The sequence below is a fragment of the Gobius niger genome (assembly GCF_951799975.1).
Source record: "Gobius niger genome assembly, chromosome: 6".
Classification (NCBI taxonomy): domain Eukaryota; kingdom Metazoa; phylum Chordata; class Actinopteri; order Gobiiformes; family Gobiidae; genus Gobius; species Gobius niger.
The window spans coordinates 50,081-78,009 of NC_136857.1; the positions used below are offsets into that span (position 1 = coordinate 50,081).

Here is a 27,929-nt window from a genome sequence, read left to right on the forward strand (position 1 = left end):
TTACAGTATTTATTTATAGAGATACTGCTAATCCCTGTAAGGCAATAAATGGAAGCGAACAACAAGCCTCTGTCTGACAGTCCTCAGTCCAGTCGGCCACAGTCGGCAGCGTCGGCCGGTAAATATGCCAGTTCTCTTATTCTGAGTGACTGTAGAGAAACCTCCAGTGTGTTTGGGGCTAACACTTATAAATTCAAGTCAAACCCTCTCTTATGAACTTGTGCTCCAGTCCAGTCTCTCCCCACATTTTGGTCTTAGTACAGCTACGGCCTGTCCTCACAGATAGGGGTACGGGTTGAGTTTTCGCTGGTAGGGGGCGCTGGAGCGGTGGAAAGGCTGCCCTGCGAGGTGGGGGTGGTGCGGGTGTGCCTGTGGGTGCGGCGCCTGGTGGTGGTGGTGGTGATGGTGGGGGTACTGAGGGTTCTTTTGGAGCAAGGCCAGGGAGGGGTAAGCGGCGCTCTGCCTGCCCTGCATCTGGTCCACGGCCTGGGACACGGAGGCCAGCGCGGCGGAGGCGGGGTAGGCGTAGAGGTTCGGGGCCGAGCTGAAGATGGCGGGGTTCTCGTGGAGGCGGTACGTGGAGTGGGGGGAGGCTGCGGGAGGGGGGTAGGTGGGCTGCCGCTTCAGCGAGCTGTTGTTGTTGTTGTTGTTGTGGTCGTGGGTGGAGGACAGGACGGACTGCTGCACCTGAAGAGAAAGTGTTACAGTAAATGTTAGACATTCATCAGCAGTGTCCAGACTGGGTCACACAAGCCATAGTTGGTCCCTCAAGGGGTTCTGTTCGGCCCGTGAGGAAGTACTGAGTTTTGTAAAGGTAAGGTCTATCATTCATTTGTACATTTGTACAGTCAATAGTAAGTAGGAAGACCAAACTCAGTCTTTCTGAGAACAGTTAAAGCAGAACTAAGTAACTTACCTTAACCTTAATAAATCCTTTTTGTTGTCCCTCTTGGGGTAATACAAGTGTTAATTGGAGGATTGGAGGGTCTTTCATCCCCCCTGGTGTCTCTGGACAGAATTGAAACTTTCCTGCCTCTGGGTTGGAGTCACCAGAAAAAGAAGCTAACATGCTAACGGGCAAAGCTAACTGTGTGCTAGCGCCATTTAAACAGTATTTACAGCCAAGTTTGAGTGAAAAAAGTATCTTCATTGTGTAATTGGATGCACAATATCCCTCTCTCCCTTTGTCTTTTCTGTCAGCGTAGTATTTACTCTCACGGACAATTAATGAGTAAAAAAGCGCAACATGCTACGACACCTGCATTGGCGCTTAAGTAAAATTATTGAAGAATCTGTCTGTGAATGATCTCGTTACAAGCAAAACATTAGTTTCACTCTCATCCCACCAAATTGAGAAGTTTTGGCCAAGGGAGCACATCTGCTCTAGAATCTAGTGCAGAATCTCGAGCAGGGGTGGGGAACCTCCGGTGCTACATCATGGCGACCGCTAAGAAAAGGAAGGTGGATCTTGATTGACGCGTACTCCAGGGAACATGGACACATGATTGCTTGTGTATCAAAGTCAAAGGCCAGTGTGCCTAGAATGTGGCGAGGTGGTGATGAAGAACGCAAATCTTGAGCTCCATTACACCTCGAAAAACAAATTGCGTTTGGATCAAATGAATGCTCTTCGTCGAGTTTGGGTGCCGAGAAAACAACTTTCACAACTGAGCCAAACATTGGAAAACCAGTTTTGAGTCATCACTGCATCATCACTGCCAGCTGACATCAGACGCCTCTACAAAACACTTCCAGCCATCGCATTAGGTAAGTCTGACGTGCATAGAAATTACGATCCTCCATACTGTCAGTCCTACCTCAGCGTTGTATGGACCATGAATGTATGTTGCTAAATATTAAGGCCAAATAAATTGTGTTGGGAAAAGGTTTAGTGGCATTGCTTTAGTCACATCATCGCTCCAGACCAGTTTTATTACAGAAAAAGTCAAATAATTGCTTTTTGACATTTGAAGATCACTGGGAATTAATTGAAAGATCAAGCTGAATAGAGGTTTGTGGAAAGCACCAATCTTCTCCATTAATCATGATTATAATACAGAAGCTAATGACCTGCGACAGATCTTTACCTGACTCAGATTGAGGGGCTGAGATCGGCTGGACGCAGCTCGTTGGTGTCGATCAGTGGAAGAATCTGACTGGCCGTTCTGCTGTGAGGACTTCTTAGACTTTCCACTTACAGCTTGTTCTGTGGTTTGAATACAACACACTGTAAACATATGCAAGCATTAGAATAGCATCACCCAAACACAGTTCAAACCACAGACTTCCCCCCCCAACAGGATCAAAGGAACCAGACACAAAGCCTGTCTTTAATATTCAGATTTTGGACCAATTAGCTTTCATGCGTAAACAAAAGAACAATGTGTGTGTAGTTAACAAGACACCGGTTGTCTCTAGTTGGTTGTGCACACAGGAGATTACTGTATAAGTAGTAGTAGTAGTAGTAGTAGTAGGAGTAGTAGTAGTAGTAGTAGTAGTAGTAGTAGTAGTTTATTCGGTCAGTTCATTTCTTTAAACGTTATACAAACATTTCCAATTCTTTGTGTACAACACGACCAAAAGGGTTTAGGCTGAAGCGAAAACTTATTACGCCCTAACCCAGTTTACAGACTTCCACGAGAGAAAAAACAAAACACAAACATTACTAATGAACAATATCAAGTGTCAAACAGAAGAGAAATAAGCATAAGTATCTGGAGTTAGTAACATACATTTCAATATTCAATATGTTAATTTAGTTGAAACTAAATCATGTCATCATTATTATTTTTTATTTACTTTATTTTATTTTTTTCTTACTTTATTCATCCTAAGCTTATATATTCGTGAATTTTAGCAGCTTTAAACAACGTTTTGAAAGCTTTGAGTGTTTGGGACAGTTTTAATTGATCTTCCAGGTCGTCCCATAGATTAACACCTCTTACAGAAATACATCCACTCTTTTTATTCTTTTTCGCTTTTGCTTTTTTGAAAATAGCAGTTCCTCGGAGGTTATACTCCTGGATGGGAGGAGGGAGAAGATTATTATTTGCTTTGTGCAATATTACTAATGTATTTAGATCAACAAGATCATGGATTTTCAGTAGGCTTAGCTCTACAAAGACAGGGTTCGTTGGTAATAGAAATCTGCTTTAGTGATAGTTTTTATTGCCTTTTTTTGGAGTAGGAGTATTGGATTTATAATTGTTTCCCCATATTTCCAGGCCATACTTTAGGTAAGGAAGTATGAGGGAGTTATAGAGTAATAGAAGAGATTTTTTATCGAGTACAGTTTTCAATTTGCCAATTACATCAATGGTTTTTGCTAATTTTGTTTTTAATTTACTTATGTGAGATTTCCATTCACGTTTACCATCAATGGTCACTCCTAAAAATGTATTTGCATGAACTCGTTCAATTTCTGTATCATTTATTTTTAGAGTTGTATGATCACTAATTTTTCTATTTCCAAAGATAATATATTTTGTTTTACTTCGATTCATTGAGAGTTTGTTTGGATCAAACCATAGTTTTAGGACTGTGAGCTCGTCTTCTGCTGTAGAAAGTCACATGTTAAGTGTTGTGTAGCGTGTTTGTGTTGTTTTAGGACTGTGAGCTCGTCTTCTGCTGTAGAAAGTCACATGTTAAGTGTTGTGTAGAGTGTTTGTGTTGTTTTAGGACTGTGAGCTCGTCTTCTGCTGTAGAAAGTCACATGTTAAGTGTTGTGTAGCGTGTTTGTGTTGTTTTAGGACTGTGAGCTCGTCTTCTGCTGTAGAAAGTCACATGGTAAGGGTTGTGTAGCGTGTTTGTGTTGTTTTAGGACTGTGAGCTCGTCTTCTGCTGTAGAAAGTCACATGTTAAGTGCTGTGTAGAGTGTTTGTGTTGTTTTAGGACTGTGAGCTCGTCTTCTGCTGTAGAAAGTCACATGTTAAGTGTTGTGTAGAGTGTTTGTATTGTTTTAGGACTGTGAGCTCGTCTTCTACTGTAGAAAGTCACATGTTAAGTGTTGTGTAGAGTGTTTGTGTTGTTTTAGGACTGTGAGCTCGTCTTCTGCTGTAGAAAGTCACATGTTAAGTGTTGTGTAGCGTGTTTGTGTTGTTTTAGGACTGTGAGCTCGTCTTCTGCTGTAGAAAGTCACATGTTAAGTGTTGTGTAGAGTGTTTGTGTTGTTTTAGGACTGTGAGCTCGTCTTCTGCTGTAGAAAGTCACATGTTAAGTGTTGTGTAGAGTGTTTGTGTTGTTTTAGGACTGTGAGCTCGTCTTCTACTGTAGAAAGTCACATGTTAAGTGTTGTGTAGCGTGTTTGTGTTGTTTTAGGACTGTGAGCTCGTCTTCTGCTGTAGAAAGTCACATGTTAAGTGCTGTGTAGCGTGTTTGTGTTGTTTTAGGACTGTGAGCTCGTCTTGTGCTGTAGAAAGTCACATGTTAAGTGTTGTGTAGAGTGTTTGTATTGTTTTAGGACTGTGAGCTCGTCTTCTACTGTAGAAAGTCACATGTTAAGTGGTTGTGTAGCGTGTTTGTGTTGTTTTAGGACTGTGAGCTCGTCTTCTGCTGTAGAAAGTCACATGTTAAGTGCTGTGTAGAGTGTTTGTGTTGTTTTAGGACTGTGAGCTCGTCTTCTGCTGTAGAAAGTCACATGTTAAGTGTTGTGTAGCGTGTTAAGTGTTGTGTAGCGTGTTTGTATTGTTTTAGGACTGTGAGCTCGTCTTCTACTGTAGAAAGTCACATGTTAAGTGTTGTGTAGCGTGTTTGTGTTGTTTTAGGACTGTGAGCTCGTCTTCTGCTGTAGAAAGTCACATGTTAAGTGTTGTGTAGCGTGTTTGTGTTGTTTTAGGACAGTGAGCTCGTCTTCTGCTGTAGAAAGTCACATGTTAAGTGTTGTGTAGCGTGTTTGTGTTGTTTTAGGACTGTGAGCTCGTCTTCTGCTGTAGAAAGTCACATGTTAAGTGTTGTGTAGCGTGTTTGTGTTGTTTTAGGACTGTGAGCTCGTCTTCTACTGTAGAAAGTCACATGTTAAGTGTTGTGTAGCGTGTTTGTATTGTTTTAGGACTGTGAGCTCGACTTCTGCTGTAGAAAGTCACATGTTAAGTGTTGTGTGGCGTGTTTGTGTTGTTTTAGGACTGTGGGCTCGTCTTCTACTGTAGAAAGTCACATGTTAAGTGTTGTGTGGCGTGTTTGTATTGTTTTAGGACTGTGAGATCGTCTTCTGCTGTAGAAAGTCACATGTTAAGTGTTGTGTAGAGTGTTTGTGTTGTTTTAGGACTGTGAGCTTGTCTTCTGCTGTAGAAAGTCACATGTTAAGTGTTGTGTGGCGTGTTTGTGTTGTTTTAGGACTGTGAGCTTGTCTTCTGCTGTAGAAAGTCACATGTTAAGTGTTGTGTGGCGTGTTTGTATTGTTTTAGGACTGTGAGATCGTCTTCTGCTGTAGAAAGTCACATGTTAAGTGTTGTGTGGCGTGTTTGTATTGTTTTAGGACTGTGAGATCGTCTTCTGCTGTAGAAAGTCACATGTTAAGTGTTGTGTAGAGTGTTTGTATTGTTTTAGGACTGTGAGCTTGTCTTCTACTGTAGAAAGTCACATGTTAAGTGTTGTGTAGCGTGTTTGTATTGTTTTAGGACTGTGAGCTCGTCTTCTGCTGTAGAAAGTCACTTGTTAAGTGCTGTGTAGCGTGTTTGTATTGTTTTAGGACTGTGAGCTCGTCTTCTGCTGTAGAAAGTCACATGTTAAGTGCTGTGTAGCGTGTTTGTATTGTTTTAGGACTGTGAGCTCGTCTTCTACTGTAGAAAGTCACATGTTAAGTGTTGTGTAGAGTGTTTGTGTTGTTTTAGGACTGTGAGCTCGTCTTCTACTGTAGAAAGTCACATGTTAAGTGTTGTGTAGCGTGTTTGTGTTGTTTTAGGACTGTGAGCTCGTCCTCTACTGTAGAAAGTCACATGTTAAGTGTTGTGTAGAGTGTTTGTGTTGTTTTAGGACTGTGAGCTCGTCTTCTGCTGTAGAAAGTCACATGTTAAGTGTTGTGTAGAGTGTTTGTGTTGTTTTAGGACTGTGAGCTCGTCCTCTACTGTAGAAAGTCACATGTTAAGTGTTGTGTAGAGTGTTTGTGTTGTTTTCGGACTGTGAGCTCGTCTTCTGCTGTAGAAAGTCACATGTTAAGTGTTGTGTAGCGTGTTTGTGTTGTTTTAGGACTGTGAGCTCGTCTTCTACTGTAGAAAGTCACATGTTAAGTGTTGTGTAGAGTGTTTGTGTTGTTTTAGGACTGTGAGCTCGTCTTCTGCTGTAGAAAGTCACATGTTAAGTGCTGTGTAGCGTGTTTGTATTGTTTTAGGACTGTGAGCTCGTCTTCTACTGTAGAAAGTCACATGTTAAGTGTTGTGTAGCGTGTTTGTATTGTTTTAGGACTGTGAGCTCGTCTTCTGCTGTAGAAAGTCACATGTTAAGTGTTGAGTAGCGTGTTTGTGTTGTTTTAGGACTGTGAGCTCGTCTTCTGCTGTAGAAAGTCACATGTTAAGTGCTGTGTAGAGTGTTTGTGTTGTTTTAGGACTGTGAGCTCGTCTTCTGCTGTAGAAAGTCACATGTTTGGTGTTGTGTAGCGTGTTAAGTGTTGTGTAGCGTGTTTGTGTTGTTTTAGGACTGTGAGCTCGTCTTCTGCTGTAGAAAGTCACATGTTAAGTGTTGTGTAGAGTGTTTGTGTTGTTTTAGGACTGTGAGCTCGTCTTCTGCTGTAGAAAGTCACATGTTAAGTGTTGTGTAGCGTGTTTGTGTTGTGTAGCGTGTTTGTGTGCGTGCCTTGGTTGGCCTGTGTCCTGTGGCTCGCTCCGTCAGCCGCCTGGTTCTTCACGGAGGGCATGATCACTGCGGTGGATTTGCCCGTCTGTACGGAGCTCTTGGGGCTCAAGGGGCTGCTCAGGGACGAGTCCGAGTCATGGGAGTCGTGGACGGTGACGCAGCTGATCACATTGGTCCGCTGGCTCGTCCCAGAACTGCACAAAAAAAGAGACGGCGTCTATTAACAAAGGAATGCTGGGTTTACACATAGGCACGATGTGTTACAAGCATGTTTTCCACCATTTGTAACATAACTTAATGCATCTTAATAGGGTTCTTAAAGGATCTGTATTCTGCTATTTTAGCCATTCCAAAGTAAAGTATAGGCATGTATATGATATGTTGTACCTCTACCATTATGGAGCACTCATTTTTGTGATAAATATAAGTGTTTTCTGGAGGTATTTTTAAGACAAAACGCTTCGATTCAGTTAACTCCGCCCCCTCTCTCCACGTGTTTTGATTGACTCACCGCTCTGGTCCATCGGGTGTTTTTATTATGGGACTCGCGTTGGTTATAAAAGTTAATCCACTTTGATTCTGGCAAAGGTTCACCAAACATCCATCAAGAGACAGTCACAGAAAAACACTATTTCGGCTGAAAGTCGCTTTAGGCAAATCGATGTTTGTTCCATTGGCAAGATTAATTCACGACAGTCCAAACCTACTCAAAATCAGCATTTATGGCCTTCATTCAAGCATATTTTAAGCCATTTATTTAAGATGGCATTTTTTCCAGAGTATTCGATAACTGTATTTGTAACTATAAAACCTAAACCATTTCAAATTGTATCTTTTTTACCTTAATTTCACATGTTGATTGCTGCAGTACTACTACTACACTAACTTTATACTGTAAGATAAGGGTTGGAAGTTTTTTGGATCTATAGTGTCATTTGTCGTAAAAATGCATTCTTATCTGTAGACCTGCAACAATTTTTGCCCCCTAGAAGGTCCGAGGTTTGAATCCCGGCTCTAGGGCTGTAGAGACACATATGGCTGTAAAACCATAAGCTGCGGATGTCAAGTGTTAGAAAGACTGGAACAGTCTTCACGAGGATGTGAGACAGGCCTCAACTCTGACAATGTTCAAATCCAGGCTGAAAACAGTTCTTTTTTATCCACGCATATGACTGAAAGTATTTTATCTACACTCTTGCCTTTTACTGTAATTGATTAATTGTATGTTGATGTCCAGAGGAGAAGGAGCGACAAAACAGAGGTTAGGCAACTTTGTGTGAACGAGCAAGAAAAATAGTGCTCAAGACAGAGCGAGTCCAAACAAGACTTAAAAATGCATAAAACTGAAAGTATTTTATCTACACTCTTGCCTCTTACTGTAATTGATTCATTCTATGTTGATGTTTTTATTGATTGTATTTGTTTTCTTATATTTATGCAACTGTGAAGCACTTTGAATCGCCTTGTTTATGAATTGTGCTCTACAAATAAACCTGCCTTGCCACTGTGGGCTGCAAATGTGGCACCAATGTTTATCCGCTGCATATAAAGAGTGTAAAAATACCAGGCGGGGGGCTGCTTCTTGTCATCCTCGTCCTCCGAGTCGCTGTGGATGGTGATGATGCTGACGGCGGGACTGGGAGTGTCTGAGATCACGATGGGCTGAGACTGGTCCCCCGCTGCAGTACTGTGCACCACCACCGGTCTGTGACACAACAAGCTTCACTCAAACAACAGCACGACCAGAGACATTTCAACTAGAATCAGCCGTTTGGTACCTGGTTCTGTTCTCGTGCCGGCCTTTGCCTCTCTTCTGCTGGGACCTGGGGTGAGCCGCCGCCGCCGCGTTGTGGCGCCCGGACTCCGGACCGGCTCCGTCGCACTGGTTACCATGACGACCCCTGAAAACAACACGACTCTCTTAGTATCTCAGGGTCTTGTTCACGAGTGAGGGACGGATGGAGCGTGAAGCGATCTCACTATAAGCCCCTCCCACCCACTCCCCCAGCTCCCTTCAATAAGCATCTGTTTCAATAAAGAGAAAGTTCCCCCTTTCTCTTAATAATAATAAAGAAAGATATCGAGGATACGTAGAACCTCAGGAACAGGAAGAGTTTTTTCTTGATGGTGCTGGAGAAGATTTAAAAATTACTCAAAGATGCGCCAATGGCTCCAAGCACAGCTCCAGGTCCACTTCTTGACAAAGGCTTGTTTCGAGCTGAAAACCAGCATTATGTTTTAAAGATTTTTAAGATTCATTAGCCCAGCATGATAAAGGCTTTTTTACTGTAAACAGAGAATGATGAGGGAGGAGTGCCTTGTTTGCTGGTTTTTGTTTTGAGTCTTAGTTCCCGAAACACCAAAGAGCAAATATCCAAAAAGTTTGTTTATGCCCCATATTTAAGGCATATGTTGTTGTTGTTGTTGTTAACAGATTGACCCACGTACCTCCATCCTGCGCTGTGCTGAGGGTCAGGCAGAGGAGCACCCATGGGCGAGTCCGGGACCACCGCCTGCCCGGGATTATGGAGGGTCATCCCAGACATCTGCTGCCACGTGGAGGGGATCAGGATCTGCTGAGTGCCTGTAGGCCACCCCTGCTGTGGGCACAAGTGAGGACGAACTTTAGATAATGTATCCAGTAAAAAAGAGGGGCTAAACTCTTAAAGGAACAGGCCACCGTGTTTCCATACTGAGATATGACAAAGTAGATATACTTGGTTAGTCTGGTGTTATCAGTGATTTGCCTCAGGTGCTCTGTGGAGCGGGTCACACTGTTTTTAATGCAGGCTAGCTGATACCATAGAAATGCGCTAGCCTTGCACTAGCCTAGCGCCACGAAACTCTTCAAACATAAGAACTGCTTGAATTACAAAAAAAATATCTCCAGGTACCAGCAACACTCTGAATAACGAGGAAATGAGGCCCTATGTCAAAAAATCCTGAAATATCCCTTTAAATGACAGAAAACACCTACCTGTGTCAACATGCCGGGCTGAATGTGCAGCGGCTGCGAGGACTGGTTTTGAGGAACCAAAGGAACAGAGTTGTCCATTCTGACGGGGTATCCAGAGGGTTTACTGGAGGTCTGGAGTCCTTTCGACCAGACGAGACGGGGTTAATGTTACACAGATGTGGTCGGTTGGTGCTGAATTAATCCAATAACAATTATTTACCTTGGATGGTGGGGGGGCACACGATGAGCGTCTGTTGGAAGGGCTCGGTTTGGGGGCAGAGCTGAGAGGAGCGCGGCTGCAGAGGGACGCCCTGCTGGGTCAGTCCCGGGATGTTGATGGTGGCCTGTTGGTAAAGCCCCGGCTGGTAGTTCAGTAACGGGACATTACTGCTCAGAGACAGGGACTGGCCTCCGGTCGCTGCCATCTGAAACATTTACATATCTTTAAACGTAATATGTCTTTTTCTATGACACCTCCCCCCACACATTTTATGGTTTGTGCCTTTAAATAATTAAATAATCAGCATTATTTTCGCTTGGATTAAGTGACTGATTTTTTCACTGCCAAAAGAAAGGAATGAATTTTCTGGGCAATTTATCAACAAAATAATAGTATTAAAACAGATAAATGCTATAGTGGAGGCGATTTATGAGCTGAAACGAAATCTGAATCAGGCTCAGAAATGTATAAATCCCCAAGGTGTTTTTTTGTTACAGAAATTCAAACTGCCATCATCAAACCCTGTGTTGCTTTATTTGGCCTCTTAGTCTTAGTAAAAGCTTTTAGTTTTAGTGATAGTTTTAATTTACACAGGCAGAAGCAAGTCAAATGTAATACTTTTAAATGCCCAGATACTATATTTTAATGCCACAAGCGCAGAAGGAAAAAAAGAACTAGGTAACTCATGCCCCGACAGCCCATAAGCGCCACTGCAGGTGTCGTAGCATGTTGTGTTTTTACTCATTAATTGTCCGTGAGAGTAAATCCTACACTGACAGAAAAGGCAAAGGGACAGAGGGAGATTGTTCATCCAATGACACAATGGAGATACTTTTTTCACTCAAACTTGGCTGTAAATACTGTTTAAGTGGTGCTAGCCCGGAGTTAGCTTTGCCCGTTAGCCTGTTAGCTTCTTCTTCGTGATTCCATTAGTGTGCATTGGTGCTCCGGGTTGGAGCAGGGACAGCTGCAAGTGTGGTCATCCCTTTAACACTATTACCCCAGAAGGACTACAGAAAGGATTTCTTAAGGTAAACAAGTTACTTAGTACTGCTTTAATATTTGCAAATGTTTAAATTTTTTACATTTTAACTAAAGAAATGTGGTCAATTTCAAACAAAAAACTAACAGCAGTAACAAAACTATCATTTTGGTATTTTCAATGAACTTATACAGTAAAAATTGCTCCGGTTTCAAACGTCTGTGTCTGACGCACCACGTTCTCACATTTTCATCTCGTCATCGTCAACTGATAAACGTCTCGTAATCGTTTATTCAACAAAGAGCTATTTTTAGCTCAATCTTCGTTGACGGAAACATTACTGATCAAACCACAATTTCTGCCAAATAAAAAGTGTCATTGGCAACAGTTGGAAGCATGAATGAATCACAAACTACTCCATGAATATCTTGTAAGTGCAAACAGCCTTAAATGGGGGGTATTATGCAAAATGGACTTTTTCCAGCTTTCCATCATGTTATTCTGTCACTCCCTCATTAAAAACATGGCTGAAGTGTTGCCTTGGCACATTCATGTATTTCTGAGTCATCTGTAAAAACTCTGATGGCGGCCATTTTAGGGATAGGTTTGCCTGAGTCCTCCTAGGAACGCCCCCACCTCCTGGAGACGCCTCCGAGCTTTGGTCACCAGCCGAGTAACCAACCACTGCTCCTCAGCAGAACCCCCTCCCCACTGATGCCACAGACAGCGTGTGGAGGGGGCGTGTCTAAAGGCTCAGAGGTTCTTAAAGAGACAGAGGCCTATTTCAAGACATTCACTACAGCCATTTTGAGAGAGACATTTTATACAAGGCAGTTATTCTGATTTACTGCATTTACAGACCAACAGAAGGTTTGTCATCATTGTAGTGAGATATAGACTGGTGCTATGGGACTGAAAAAAGCAGAACACCCCCTCTTTAAAGCAGAATACCCCCTCTTTAAAGCACAAATGAGACGTGAAAATGAAAGGCGGTTTATCACAGCGTGCGCCTCGTCCGGCCCTGACCTGGTTGTGCTGGTTGAGCTGGCTGCTGAAGGTCACTGTGAGGTTGGTGGCTGTACTCGGGGTGTTGTTGCTGAACATGTTCTTCCCGTTCTCGAAAGCGCTGCAGCGGCGTTTGCAGATGTCCATGTTCTGAAAGCACGACTTCACACTGAAATGTAAAAGCAAAGGCACAGATAAACAAAGACCAGAAGGCTACAGTCAGTAATTTGACGGGTCGATGACCCTTTCACTGCCTACATCATCAGAGACATCAGCTGGAGGCAGGAAGTGATCGAGAGAAATAAGATTAAACTAAAACTAGCGATTACAAGTGTAAAACTACAAATATAAAATGTGGTCCTGTTGTGGCTTAAGGGGCAAGACCAAGAGGAACGACATTGGAGACCATATAATAAGGTTTATCTGATATTTCCAACAATAGTTTGACATTTGTTTATTGTTACTATGACAACAGCTACAATGGAAATAGATAGGAATCTAGCTTCCCGCCTCCAGCTCAGCCCAGAACGTTTACAAACAATTGAAGAGTCTATACCTCGCTATGTATTATCAATTGACTCAGTGCATTAAGCTAACGGTAACCTCGCCGCCCAAAAAACAACATCCGGTTTTGCTAGCACGGCAAAAAAAACAAAAAAAGCACCGTCTCATTCATTAGTTCGTTCAGCAGTTCGTTAGTTCAACTTTTTTTTATGTCTGACTATTAACAGACAAAACACAATCTCAACTGAAAGAAAGTTATTTTTGGATGATTTGAGAGTGGGTTCTTACTGTGAGCTGTGTGGGAAGTGCAGTAGAGTCCAGTAGAGTCCAGTAGAGTAGAGTCCAGTAGAGTCCAGTAGAGTGGGTTCTTACTGTGAGCTGTGTGGGAAGTGCAGCAGGTGGGTCATGGTCACAAAGGGGTGGTTGAGCGTCTTCATGGGCGTGACCCGTTTGTCGGCGTCCAGCGTCAGCATCTTCTTCAGGAGGTCGATGAACTCGCGTCTGTCGGCCTTTTCCGCCAGGATGTCCGTGCCCTCCAGGCTGGTCATGTTCACCTGCGGAGGCACAACATGTTCACAGGCAGAGTTTACGTTTGAAGTGAGAAAGCAGTGTTTGATTTACAGTTGTGCCAATAGGTTTACACACCCTGGTGGAAGGTTAGGGGATAAAGGGGAACTATATTGTAAGGCGTAATAATACAAGGAGTACTTCGGCGTCACACAGTAAACTGAAGAGATTACTGCACGGATGTCGAACTACTCCTGGTATCATTGCGCCTTATAATATAGTTCCCCTTTTTATCCGTTTAGAAAATCCACATTGTTTAATTTTGTGTAACTAAACTTTATTGTGTAACACTTCATATTATATATATTTCATATTTAAATAGGGAGAACGTGGAAGAGCTTGGTAGCTTCTATCTTCACCTCGTTTGGAGCTATAGAGGAGAGAGGGAGAGGCTAAATGCTAACGCCGTCTGCGCTGTGTTTACGTGACTGAGGGCACGTGTGAAGACCAGACAGGTACAAATGAACTCGTCTAAGCTCAGGTAAGAACATATCTCAGTATGTAAACACGGTGGCCTGTTCCTTCAACATCAATACCATCTTGGGAGTCTTTTGTGGTAGTTGTGGATGATGTTCTTTATGTTTTTGATGGTAAAGCGGCCAAGAATTGAGGGCAGGAGACTAACGGGACCTTCTCTTTATTCTGTTGGAGCGAGTGGCATCTCACTGTGGGGAGAGCTCAAACACAGGTTCATGATTTAGAATGTGATGATGTCATAATGTCAGGTGGAGGGCGGGGCCAATACAACTCTGTGGGAGAAATGCAGTTTTTGTAAGAAATCTCCAAAACCAAAATTGACAAATGTTTTTCCTCGTCAGTTTTTGATCGTGGTCGGATTCACAAACTGTCTGAAAGTCCTTTCTATTGGACAACATCACGCTCATGTTTTTGCCTAACCCTAACCCTAACCCTAACCCTAACCCTAACCCTAACCCTAACCCTAACCCTGAAATTAAATACATAAACAACATTTTAAATAAATAAGTTCATAACAATTAACTTAAATGACAAACAGAACCTAAACCATAGTGATCATCCCGGCTCAGTTCAATCCTTTGCTGTTGTGACTGTTTTGGGTCAGAACAAAGGAATAAATCATCCTTTTGGTTTGATAATTGCTGCCCCGCCTTCATTTTACATATGCAAATTAGTATCGATACTTTTTGCCCAATATCGATACTTAAAAAATAGCCGTTTGGTATCAATATATCAATACTTTGGTATCGATCCGCCCATCCCTAATAGTTACCGTCAGTTGCTCCACCTCAATGTTAAACTATGGGCTGTTGTAATGTTGTAATGTCACGTGAACGTCACCTATTCGTGCGAGACAGCCCAGGAACTTAGAGGAACTGGAGCCTTTTTGGCAACAAGAACAATAATGATTACTGGAAATTTCTGCCAGTTAAGCGCACCTTAGTATAAGCTGCACCAGCTAAATTTGAGGGTGTGTATGATGTGTATGATGCTCAAAATCAAACCCACCTTCTTCAGTGCATAATCTTTCTCCAAGCCCGTCTCACTTTCGCGTTTACTGCGAGGCAGTGCCTCTAGTGCCTGTTGGCGGCACCGCCATATTGGCCGCAGGGTAAAGTGTGGAAAAAAAGTAGTGGTTTATAGGCCGAAAATGACGGCATATACAGAACCTTCTCCACCACTACCACAAAAGACTCCAAGCTGTCATTGATGCTAAAGGGGGCAATACTGGGCATAAGGAACTGGTGTGGGTCATTTTAATATTTTATTTTGTTATGGTGATTTGAAATGAGTTCACACATTTTCTTTTTCCACAATAAATGGCTTCACAACATCACTGACCATGAGTGAAAACATGTTTTTGTGTTTTCATTCACCAGGGTGTGTAAACTGTAGGTCCTTTTCACAATACATTTAACACATTCTGAATTTCAGAGCAGTATTGGTGGCACTGTGGTCAAGTTTGGATGAAAATGCTTACGGTCTTTTGACTGAAACACCTGGCCTCCCACTATCATCCAAAGAGAAAAAGAAAACAAGGGTACCATGTGGAGCAAATACTTGCAGAACTACAATAGTCCTCAATTATAAATCACATTTCATATGAAAAGTTGTGTTTATTCATTTGTATAGCTCTATAACTGTTTATGGAAACAAGAAGTATATTGCAGTAAACTTCATTGATATTGTTATACAGCTGTAGGTTGTGACTTGTCTTTAATATTTTAAATAAGAAAGTCCGTAATTTTGTAAAGCCTCACCTGCATCATGTCGTCCAAACAGTTAAAGATGTACTTTCTCGCCTCCTTTGACTTTATTCCCATCTCTGCCTCGTGCTCTGATGGCGTCTGCACAAACAGAGACACGTTTAGTCTCCATGTAAACCGACAGTTTACGGCCTGATCAGACGCTGACCTTGAGTCTCCACAGGGGGTAGCTGGAGTCGGGGCCTCGGTTGAAGAAGCGGCTGGTTTTGGTGCCTGCGCTCAGGAGGTACTCCGCCGGGAGGCCCTGCGTCTGAGAGATGTACCGGATCTAAAGATAAACAGATTAACGCTTTATATGCACTGACTCTGTGAAGCTTGTGATGGTCATGAACGCGGTGAACAGTACAGCTGATCGGCCTGGAGCAGCGGATCCAAAAATACCAATGTTATGATGAAAACAAAAGCATAGTTTGTATTTGCTTTAATGTGAAAGACTTTAAACAGATAATGTAACATAGATGTAGAAAGTTGTTTCAAAGTCCACAGCACCTTTATTGATCTCAGAGGCAGACACATTAAAACATGCTTCTACAGCAGGGGTGCCCAAAGCCAGAGGGTGACCTACTTTAGCGCAGCATCTGGTTAACCTCTAAACCCCCACCTGAACAAAGCACATTTTCCTCAGTTTGGTTTACCTAAATCTAAAAACATGCCAGAAAAGCAGCAATAACACAATAAAAAAGCCACAAAAACACAGTTAGAGAGAGATGAAAAAGCAGCCAAAAAGTGACACAAAAAAAAGCGATTTAAAAAAGACAAGAACACTACAGGAACACTTCCAAAATGTGACAAAACAAAGAGAAAGAGTGACCAAAACATGCTGGAAAAGCAACAATAACAACGACAAAAAAACAACTAGAGAGTGATGAAAAAGCGACAAATAGCTTTCAAATGAGGTGTTACTGAGAGAATGTGTGAATAAAACAAATACAAGAGAAGTTGCTTTTCAATAATGTATTGATTATATTCAAAGGTTCAAAGGTGTATGAGATATATAATAAAAGGAGGGATGAGTTTATAAATGTACACACATTATTTTGCTATAGGAAGTCAGACCTGGGATTTGGGTAAAACTGAACTGGAGAAAATGCACTTGGCTAAGGCGGGGGTTAAAGGGGCTGGAAGCAAGTTCGCCATTTTATACTCACTACTGCCACCTCAGGCCATATGTGTAACTGCACCTTCTATATTAAGCTCGTGCATGACGGCAATTCGGGCCGAAGTGACACATTTTTGAGTGACCATACAGGATTTTAGAGGCAGTTGTGGTGAACAGGTCTGAGCTCATTCTACACATTAGGACATGGCTGGAACATGTAGGGGGAGGAAAATAATTAATTTTAACATTTTTAAACTCCTTATAGTCCCTTTAAGAGGTTTATACCAATTCTCTCCCATTCATTCTCATTGTTAAATTTGGATGCAGTACACTTTTTGGCCACCAGCGTCAAATTGGGGGCGCTGTTTCACTCCTTTCGCAAAGTTAAGGAAACACTATTGTGGTGTCTTGGTGTTTATCACAGAGTGTTGTAGCATCAACTTTCTCAGTTTTCCAACTTTTATTGCAAAAGTTGTTGACATCAACAAAGGTTTTCTTTCAAAATGATCAAATGTAGCATTTTCTTTTTAACAAAAGAGGTAGTACTAGGGTTGTGCCGATGGACGATATCATTGTATAATTAAAATAATGATGATGATTTGTAAAGTTGACAGTGTTTTGTTCTTTGCAAACGAGTGGAAAAGCTGCTTTTATTTTTAGAAACAGTGAATGTTTAACCAGCTCAAGTCTTACAAAGCATTTTAAATACACAAACTAAACATCTGTTTTTTTTTTTTCATTCAGTCGATGATTGTGAGTAATTATTAAATCTCAATATTCTTATTATGGGATGAGATTGTTTAAACTTGAATGGTTAAAATGCCTAATGTGAAAAAGTAAGTTCTTACATTTGTACATCTCACTGTGAAATCAGAAACAACAGTTTGACACTTGGATTTTTGTGACAGTGATTTTCTTCACAGTCCGTTTATATATTGTTCAAAAACAGGTCTTATTTTTGAGATTTTGTGGTTTTAAAAAGGTCTTAAAAAGTCTTACATTTGACTTAACTCTGCAGATTCCCTGTATATAAATCAGCAGCAAAAAGTTTGGTGTTTAGCTCCTCTTTCATGTGTCATTCATCAAGAGAGTAATGACTTGATGTTTGTAGTATTGTAGTATTGTAGTATTGTAGTATTGTAGTGTTGTATTATAGTAGTATTGTAGTATTGTAGTATTGTAGTGTTGTAGTATTGTAGTATTGTAGTGTTGTAGTGTTGTAGTGTGTGAGACAGAGAAATGACCTGACCTGATCGTACTCCGAGGCTCCGGGATACAGGGGCCAGCCCAGGAACAGCTCCGCGATGACGCAGCCCAGGGACCACATGTCGATGGCCTCGCAGAACGGCAGACCCAGGATGATCTCAGGAGCTCTGACAACAAGCGCCACATTCAGGACTTTTCACAATCAAAAGCTCTGACAACAAGAGTCACATTCAGGACTTTTCACAATCAAAAGCTCTGACAACAAGCGCCACATTCAGGACTTTTCACAGTCAAGGAGCTCTGACAACAAGCGTCACATCAGGACTTTTCACAATCAGGAGCTCTGACAACAAGCGTCACATTCAGGACTTTAACAATCAAAAGCTCTGAGAACAAGCGTCACATTCAGGACTTTTCACAATCAAAAGCTCTGACAACAAGCGCCACATTCAGGACTTTTCACAATCAAAAGCTCTGACAACAAGCGTCACATTCAGGACTTTTCACAATCAAAAGCTCTGAGAACAAGCGTCACATTCAGGACTTTTCACAATCAAAAGCTCTGACAACAAGCGTCACATTCAGGACTTTTCACAATCAAGGAGCTCTGACAACAAGCGCCACATTCAGGACTTTTCACAATCAAAAGCTCTGACAACAAGCATCACATTCAGGACTTTTCACAATCAAAAGCTCTGACAACAAGCGTCACATTCAGGACTTTTCACAATCAAAAGCTCTGACAACAAGCGCCACATTCAGGACTTTTCACAATCAAAAGCTCTGACAACAAGCGTCACATTCAGGACTTTTCACAATCAAAAGCTCTGACAACAAGCGTCACATTCAGGACTTTTCACAATCAAAAGCTCTGAGAACAAGCGCCACATTCAGGACTTTTCACAATCAAAAGCTCTGACAACAAGCGCCACATTCAGGACTTTTCACAATCAAAAGCTCTGAGAACAAGCGTCACATTCAGGACTTTTCACAATCAAGGAGCTCTGACAACAAGCGTCACATTCAGGACTTTTCACAATCAAAAGCTCTGACAACAAGCGCCACATTCAGGACTTTTCACAATCAAGGAGCTCTGACAACAAGCGCCACATTCAGGACTTTTCACAGTCAAAAGCTCTGACAACAAGTGTCACATTCAGGACTTTTCACAGTCAAGGAGCTCTGACAACAAGCGTCACATTCAGGACTTTTCACAATCAAAAGCTCTGACAACAAGCGTCACATTCAGGACTTTTCACAGTCAAGGAGCTCTGACAACAAGCGTCACATTCAGGACTTTTCACAATCAAAAGCTCTGACAACAAGCGTCACATTCAGGACTTTTCACAATCAAAAGCTCTGACAACAAGAGTCACATTCAGGACTTTTCACAATCAAAAGCTCTGACAACAAGCGTCACATTCAGGACTTTTCACAATCAAGGAGCTCTGACAACAAGCGTCACATTCAGGACTTTTCACAATCAAGGAGCTCTGACAACAAGCGCCACATTCAGGACTTTTCACAATCAAAAGCTCTGACAACAAGCGTCACATTCAGGACTTTTCACAATCAAAAGCTCTGACAACAAGCGCCACATTCAGGACTTTTCACAATCAAAAGCTCTGACAACAAGCGTCACATTCAGGACTTTTCACAATCAAAAGCTCTGAGAACAAGCGCCACATTCAGGACTTTTCACAATCAAAAGCTCTGACAACAAGCGTCACATTCAGGACTTTTCACAATCAAAAGCTCTGACAACAAGCGCCACATTCAGGACTTTTCACAATCAAAAGCTCTGAGAACAAGCGTCACATTCAGGACTTTTCACAATCAAGGAGCTCTGACAACAAGCGTCACATTCAGGACTTTTCACAATCAAAAGCTCTGACAACAAGCGCCACATTCAGGACTTTTCACAATCAAAAGCTCTGACAACAAGCGTCACATTCAGGACTTTTCACAATCAAGGAGCTCTGACAACAAGAGTCACATTCAGGACTTTTCACAATCAAAAGCTCTGACAACAAGCGTCACATTCAGGACTTTTCACAATCAAGGAGCTCTGACAACAAGCGTCACATTCAGGACTTTTCACAATCAAAAGCTCTGAGAACAAGCGCCACATTCAGGACTTTTCACAATCAAAAGCTCTGACAACAAGCGTCACATTCAGGACTTTTCACAATCAAAAGCTCTGACAACAAGCGCCACATTCAGGACTTTTCACAATCAAAAGCTCTGACAACAAGCGTCACATTCAGGACTTTTCACAATCAAAAGCTCTGACAACAAGCGTCACATTCAGGACTTTTCACAATCAAGGAGCTCTGACAACAAGCGTCACATTCAGGACTTTTCACAATCAAGGAGCTCTGACAACAAGAGTCACATTCAGGACTTTTCACAATCAAAAGCTCTGACAACAAGAGTCACATTCAGGACTTTTCACAATCAAGGAGCTCTGACAACAAGAGTCACATTCAGGACTTTTCACAATCAAGGAGCTCTGACAACAAGCGCCACATTCAGGACTTTTCACAATCAAAAGCTCTGACAACAAGCGTCACATTCAGGACTTTTCACAATCAAAAGCTCTGACAACAAGCGCCACATTCAGGACTTTTCACAATCAAAAGCTCTGACAACAAGAGTCACATTCAGGACTTTTCACAATCAAAAGCTCTGACAACAAGCGTCACATTCAGGACTTTTCACAATCAAAAGCTCTGACAACAAGCGCCACATTCAGGACTTTTCACAATCAAAAGCTCTGACAACAAGCGTCACATTCAGGACTTTTCACAATCAAGGAGCTCTGACAACAAGCGTCACATTCAGGACTTTTCACAATCAAGGAGCTCTGACAACAAGAGTCACATTCAGGACTTTTCACAATCAAAAGCTCTGACAACAAGAGTCACATTCAGGACTTTTCACAATCAAAAGCTCTGACAACAAGCGTCACATTCAGGACTTTTCACAATCAAAAGCTCTGACAACAAGCGTCACATTCAGGACTTTTCACAATCAAAAGCTCTGACAACAAGCGCCACATTCAGGACTTTTCACAATCAAAAGCTCTGAGAACAAGCGCCACATTCAGGACTTTTCACAATCAAGGAGCTCTGACAACAAGCGTCACATTCAGGACTTTTCACAATCAAAAGCTCTGACAACAAGCGCCACATTCAGGACTTTTCACAATCAAAAGCTCTGACAACAAGCGCCACATTCAGGACTTTTCACAATCAAAAGCTCTGACAACAAGCGTCACATTCAGGACTTTTCACAGTCACTTCTGAATCGCTATTTGAATCGTTAGGTAAAAGAAGTTCCTCTTACATGTGATTATAGTTTTAGTTTAGCAATGCAGTGCAATATGACCTGAGTTTTTATTCTAACAAAGACATTTCAAAAGTGCAGTAACAAAACCTGACACAAAAATGCATCTAGATATTATTTTTCATGGTATAATTGAGCCCTAACCCTTAGTGAGGCCAAGTTTTACATGTTGATGCTTATATGATCACAAACTCCTTCCTTGTTACATGTACACAACTAATGAGCATTTAATCCAAGACATAAACCACTGGCAAAACACAATTGAATTGAAAATGTAATTTGAATAGTTAAAATAAGCAAAGCGCAAAGGCTACAAAGGCAGGGCAGGACCATCACCATAGCAACATCAAAATCTCTTGTATTTGTAAGGTCTCATTATGTAGAATGTGCCTGTCCTGTATGTTTAGGCTTTATGTTTTAGGCTAGTTGCTTTTATTGTTTGATATTGTGACTGACGTATTTCAGGTCAAACATGACGCATGTTCTCAATGGTTAGATCCTGGTTTTATCCCAAAAACATAAAATGTGCAAAAATGTTTGTTCTTATTGTATAAATTCAGTCCATATTTCAGTTTTCTCTCAAATGTCACTGCTCCTGGGTCTGTTTAAAGCAGTACTAGGTAACTCTTGCCCCTAGAGGCCATGAGCGCAACTGCAGGTGTTGTAGCAAGTTGAGATTTTTTAACTTTTTAACTTTAATTTAATTAATTGTCCGTGAGAGTAAATAATACGCTGACATTACACAATAGGAATATTTTTTTCACTCAAACTTGGCTGTAAATACTGTTTAAAGTGGCGCTCGCCCGCAGTTAGCTTTGCCCGTTAGCCTGTTAGCTTCTTCTTCGTGATTCTACAGATACAGACGCATCTCGTCATAGAAGGGGGCGTGGCTTCGACGACGGGGGAAAATAGAATCTTTAGAGAAACACAATTTTCCCTCTTTTTAGCCATTTTCTGGTGGAATATGAACTTATTTATCACATAAATAAAGTCAAGTGTAACTCGGGCCCATATGGATATTTTCTCACAGCAGATTGTTCAGTAGAAGTGAAAAAACGGCAGTTGTAGCTCGCACTAGCTAACCGTTAGCATTAGCCCGATGCTAACATGTAGCATCATGTTAGTTGTATGTTTATGGGCTGTTGAACCACTTTGCTCCTCCCCATGTCTGTGTATCTTTATTTAGTAGAAACTATATTCATAATTCAATGTTTGTTAAAGTCGTTTTTGAATAATTAGAGAAAGTTTAGATTTTTCTCCAAATTGTTTTCCCCCTTAACTGTTTTCAAACATGACCATATATGGGAGATTCCAGAGATGTCGTCTGTATGTATTAGTGTGTATTGGTGACTCCGACCCGGTGTCAGTCAAGTTGCAATTGTGGTTTTCTGGGGGAGACACCGGGGGAGAAAAGACCCTCCATTCATCCCACCCCAGAAGACTACAAAAAGGATTTATTCAGGTAAACAAGTTACTTAGTATTGTTTTAAACACATTATTTTTAAAAGATAAATCATGAATTAAATTGCAGTTAGTTATTGCTCATGTATCCCCGCCCCCCTCACCTGTAGTAGCGTGACCCCGCCCCCCTCACCTGTAGTAGCGTGACCCCCCCCCTCACCTGTAGTAGCGTGACTGCAGGATGTCCCCCCCCCTCACCTGTAGTAGCGTGACCCCCCCCTCACCTGTAGTAGCGTGACCCCCCCCCTCACCTGTAGTAGCGTGACCCCGCCCCCCTCACCTGTAGTAGCGTGACCCCGCCCCCTCACCTGTAGTAGCGGGACTGCAGGATGTCCCGCCCCCTCACCTGTAGTAGCGGGACTGCAGGTAGGTGGAGCACACGGCCTTGGACACGTGACTGGCCGAGCCGAAGTCGATGACCTTCACTCGGTAGGGCTGCCTCAGAGGATCCACCAGCATGATGTTCTCAGGCTTCAGGTCTGCGTGGATCAGGCCCAGGCTCTTCAGCTTCATCAGGGCCGTGGACACCTGCTGCAGGATGGGCCGGATGCTCTTCAGCATGAGGGGGCTGAACTTGCTGTGCTTCAGGAAGTCGTAGAGGTTCTGCTCCAGCATCTCGAACACCAGGCACGTGTGGTTCTTGTGCTGGAAACACTCGTACGAGCGCACGAAGTTGAACTCGTCTGCGTTTTCCGTGCTCAGCCGGCTCAGGATGCTCACCTAAAACAGGGAGGGGGGGGACGGGGTATAATGGGCCAAGGAGGGGGGGGGGACGGGGTATAATGGGGTAACAGAAGAGGGGGGGGACGGGGTATAATGGGGTAATAGAAGAGGGGGGGGAGGGGGGGACGGGGTATAATGGGGTAATAGAAGAGGGGGGGGGACGGGGTATAATGGGGTAATAGAAGAGGGGGGGGAGGGGGTATAATGGGCCAAGGAGGGGGGGGGACGGGGTATAATGGGGTAACAGAAGAGGGGGGGGAGGGGGTATAATGGGCCAAGGAGGGGGGGGGACGGGGTATAATGGGGTAACAGAAGAGGGGGGGGGACGGGGTATAATGGGGTAACAGAAGAGGGGGGGGAGGGGGACGGGGTATAATGGGGTAATAGAAGAGGGGGGGGGCGTGGTATAATGGGGTAATAGAAGAGGGGGGGGGAGGGGGACGGGGTATAATGGGGTAATAGAAGAGGGGGGGGAGGGGGGGGACGGGGTATAATGGGGTAATAGAAGAGGGGGGGGGCGTGGTATAATGGGGTAATAGAAGAGGGGGGGGGGACGTGGTATAATGGGGGTAATAGAAGAGGGGGGGGGGGGGACGTGGTATAATGGGTAATAGAAGAGGGGGGGGGACGTGTATAATGGGGTAATAGAAGAGGGGGGAGAGGGGGACCGTGGTATAATGGGGTAATAGAAGAGGGGGGGCGAGGAAGAGGGGGGAGAGGGGGGGCGTGGTATAATGGGGTAATAGAAGAGGGGGGGCGAGGAAGAGGGGGGAGAGGGGGGGCGTGGTATAATGGGGTAATAGAAGAGGGGGGAGAGGGGGGGCGTGTATAATGGGGTAATAGAAGAGGGGGGGCGAGGAAGAGGGGGAAGAGGGGGGGGCGTGGTATAATGGGGTAATAGAAGAGGGGGGAGAGGGGGACGTGGTATAATGGGGTAATAGAAGAGGGGGGGCGAGGAAGAGGGGGAAGAGGGGGGCGTGGTATAATGGGGTATTAGAAGAGGGGGGAGAGGGGGACGTGGTATAATGGGGTAATAGAAGAGGGGGAGAGGGGGAAGTTCCATAGATCTAGGTCAAGGTGAAGGTCAAAGTTTATTTATAAAGCACATTTAAAGCAGTGCTGAGTAACTCATGCCCCTAGAGGCCATAAGCGCCACTGCAAGTTGTTTTTTTACTCATTAATTGTCTGTGAGAGTAAATACTGCACTGACAAAAAAGACAAATGGACAGAGGGATATTGTACATCCAGTTACACAATGCTAAGACCTACAACACTGATCTAAAGTTTTTACACTTTTTGTTGCTTTTTTGTGTGTTTTTTTCACTAAAAGAATATCTAAGTCACTTACTTTAATAAATCCTTTCCGTCGTCCCTCTGGGGGAAATACAAGTGTTAATGAGATGATTGGAGGGTCTTTCATCTCCCCTGGTGTCTCTTACCAGAATGGAAACTTCCCTGTCTCCGGGACGGAGGCCCCAATACACACTAATGGAATCACGAAGAAGAAGCTAACAGGCTAACGGTCAAAGCTAACTGTGCACTAGCGCCGCTTAAAAAGCATTTACAGCCAAGTTTGAGTGAAAAAATGATCTCCATTGTGTAATTGGATGAACATTATCCCTCTGTCCCTTTGTCTTTTCTGTCAGCGTCGTGTTTACTCTCACGGACAATGAGTAAAAAACACAACATGCTACGACACCTGCAGTTTGTCTCCTGTTTGTTTACAGCTTACAGACCAGTGCGACGCCTCATTTGAAAGCTGAGACCTTGTCGTGTAAGATCTGTCTGCAGGCTCACCTTAATGTACCTATAGGGGCTTAAACAAGAGGGGTCCCCACCCCTCCCCGCCCCCTCCTCTGCGCCTCAGCGCAAACCCTAACCCTCATTCTAATCTATAACCCTGGAAAAGCTGGCTTACCAAAGCAAAATGCATTTCCACTTTGGGGGGCGCATAGCAGAGCCGCTCTCTGTACATTCTCCCCACATATGAGTTTGTGACTCCCTTTAGTTTTATCCCCAAAAACATGGCCTGACGAATGTTTAGAGTTGATAAGGGCCTGGTGTCAGCCTTGTACAACAGAATCTCTATCATTGAATCATTTAAAGAGTAAATGAACAAAAAAAACAATTTACTGATAGTACCTGGCAGGCTGCAGTTGCAAGAATTCACTCATCTTCCATTGCATTCGGGACAGTCTCACAGGATTTCTCCCCAAGTAAAATTGCTAAATTGTTTCCAGGTGCTGATGGGTCTTGCACAAGGTGTGGCCATGGCCCAGCTAACTTAAGTCATATAAGTTGTCCCACACTTCATTCTTTTTGGGGTGGAATATTACTAGCAATTTCAGCTTTGTTTTGGGTTGTTCCACCAATCTTTTTTGTAGCGGGGCATCAGGCCTGTGCAACTGCTTTTATAACATTACTGGCGAGACGCCTGATTCTACTCAACTGGAAAAAAAAACCTCCACCTTCGTTAAAGGGCCCAATGGAGGAAGTCATGTCTCACTTAAAACTAGAACATTTACGACATACCGTGAACGGCTCCCTCCAAACGTACTACAGGATCTGGCAACCGTTCCTCAATAAAGTCTGATTTCAGAGTATAGCCAATATCTCTTTACTTACTTTCTGTCACCTATAGTATCATGTATGTGACCATTTTACTTTGTAACGATCATCACTAACAATATCACTTATGCTCAATTCCCTTTTGTTTCATCTGTCTTTGTCCTCATGTGTGAGCACGACTGCTGCTGTTTTATTCTTATTGTGATTTGTGTTTGTTGTTCTTCAATTTAAAAACAATAAAAAGATTTGAATAATGAGTTTGTGCATGAAATATTCTAGCTTTCAAACTGGTCCCATTTTGGCCCAAAGCGCAGACGTTTCTTAATTCTAATAGGCCCTTGATTATGGTCGGCCCATGGTCGGCCCCGGCCCCCCCTGGGCTCCGGCCCCTGGGCTCCGGCCCCTGGGCTCCGCCCCCCCCCAGGCTCCGGCCCCCGGCCCCCGGGCTCCGGCCCCTGCGCTACGGCCCCGGCCCCCGGGCCCCGGCCCCCGGGCCCCGGCCCCTGGGCTCCGGCCCCCGGGCTCCGGCCCCTGCGCTACGGCCCCCGGCCCCCCGGGCCCCGGCCCCCGGGCTCCGGCCCCTCCGGCCCCTCCGGCCCCCGGGCTCCGGCCCCCGGGCTCCGGCCCCTGGGAGCCCGTTGGATAAGATAAAACCCAACCTGCAGGTGCTGGACGGCAGATCTCTGGTTAATATTAATATAATAATAATATCACTCACCTCTATCTGACCTTGCCGCGCGTACGACGGATGATTCTTCAGGATCTTAATGGCCACTATCTCGTTGGTTCCCCGTTTCCAGCATTTGGCCACCTGTCCGAACGTGCCCCTCCCCAAAAACTCCAGCACCTCGTAGCTGTTGGCCATGGAGCACAGGATCTCGTGCTGCACCAGCTGATAGTCGCCCTCGCTGTGGGACGTGCTGCTCTTGGTGGTGGAGGTGGAGTGTGCGATGGACTGGGCCGTGGTGGTCCCGCCTCCTCCCGCGGTCCGGTTGGAAACGACCGGCGCCGACAGCTCCTCTAAGATCTGGACGCTGTCGCTGCTGTCCACCTCCTCGCTCTTCCGCTTCACGCTGTACGGCTTGTGGTAAAGCTGCGAGGTGGACTCGGCATCTTTGACGCGGTGGCTGGAGGAGGAGGACGAGGAGGAGCAGGACGGGGGCCCGCGCAGGCTCCCCGTGCTGTCCGCCGCCCTCACCACCGTCTGCGGCGGGTTGGAGGCGTAGATGTGGTTGGCGTTGAAGGAGGAGCCGGAGGTGGAGGGGGCGATTCCCTGCGACGGGCTCTGCTGCTGCTGCTGGTAGTAGTTGTTGTTGTTGTCCAGGGGGGGCTGCTTGGACACCGGGTCCCACGAAGGGTTCTCCACTTTGAGCCTCTTGGAGCGAGAGTAGGCGCTGGAGGAGACGGACGGGGAGGAGAAGACCTGCACCTGGGACGCCATGTCTGTGGGAAATATGAAAACAATAAAGCCCTCGTTGGTGGTGGGAGATGGTGGATAATTACACACTCGCTCTTCTTTGACTGTACATCTGACTCTGCCCCCCCATTGGGTGATCTTAAAGGCCCTGTACCTGTTTTTATGTATCTATTGCTAACAATGAAAGAGGAAACCACAAATTAATGCATTCCAATTCTTCACAGAAAAAGGTTTATTGGCACCTTTGACACTTTGGTATCACTTTATTTTACACCTTTGATACGAAGTTTAGTACAATGTAATGTGCTCTGTAACAATCAGTAATAACGTGTATGCAATACATACACAATGGAATAATAGTGTATTAGTACTTTGTAGGTACATAATGTAATAATACCTTTAGGGTTAGGACTTTAGGTTAGAGTCTAATGTACTTTACATTTACATTGTACTAAATTTCAGTCCAATGTATCAAAGGTGTAAAATAAAGTGTTACTGTCACTTTTCAGGGTCACTTTCACAGAAATGCTTTATAAACAGAGGCACAGTGTTAAAAAATAATAATAATAATATTATAATTGTATATATAGAAAATAAATGAAAATCCATGAATAGAAAGCTGTGATGAAGGCTGTAGTTTTACTTTAAGCATATTTCATTGAAATGCATAGTTTAATACAATAGAGGTGAAGTCATATATCTGTTTCTACTGAGAGCGGCCCAGAGGTTTGTTATGTTTCTGTTTGTGGCCCACGTTTGGACACCCCTGTCTTATACAGTGTTGGGGAGTAACTGAATACATGTATTTAGAATACTCATTTGAGTAACTGTATTCTGGTAAAGT

At 43.6% G+C, this 27,929-nt stretch overlaps 1 protein-coding gene across 4 annotated transcripts; it reads right to left on the reverse strand.

Annotated features, from left to right (window-relative positions):
* hipk1a (homeodomain interacting protein kinase 1a) lies at window positions 1–27,109 on the reverse strand (the record flags this gene model as incomplete). Of its 4 annotated transcripts, none has more annotated exons than XM_079558796.1 (16): window positions 1–687; window positions 2,088–2,227; window positions 6,787–6,980; window positions 8,351–8,491; window positions 8,565–8,687; window positions 9,235–9,383; window positions 9,764–9,882; window positions 9,963–10,167; window positions 11,971–12,118; window positions 12,826–13,007; window positions 14,978–15,007; window positions 15,258–15,344; window positions 15,412–15,531; window positions 17,612–17,735; window positions 22,724–23,097; window positions 26,387–27,109. In XM_079558796.1, the coding sequence occupies 16 exons, from the start codon at window positions 27,107–27,109 to the stop codon at window positions 277–279; spliced, it is 3,270 nt and encodes a 1,089-aa protein (XP_079414922.1). In that variant the 3' UTR covers window positions 1–276. The 4 variants fall into 4 exon arrangements, with proteins under 4 accessions (XP_079414922.1, XP_079414923.1, XP_079414921.1 ...); XM_079558797.1 differs by having other exon boundaries at window positions 2–687; window positions 2,088–2,206; window positions 9,235–9,386; XM_079558795.1 differs by having other exon boundaries at window positions 2–687; window positions 9,235–9,386.
* Between the last annotated feature and the right edge of the window lie 820 nt (window positions 27,110–27,929).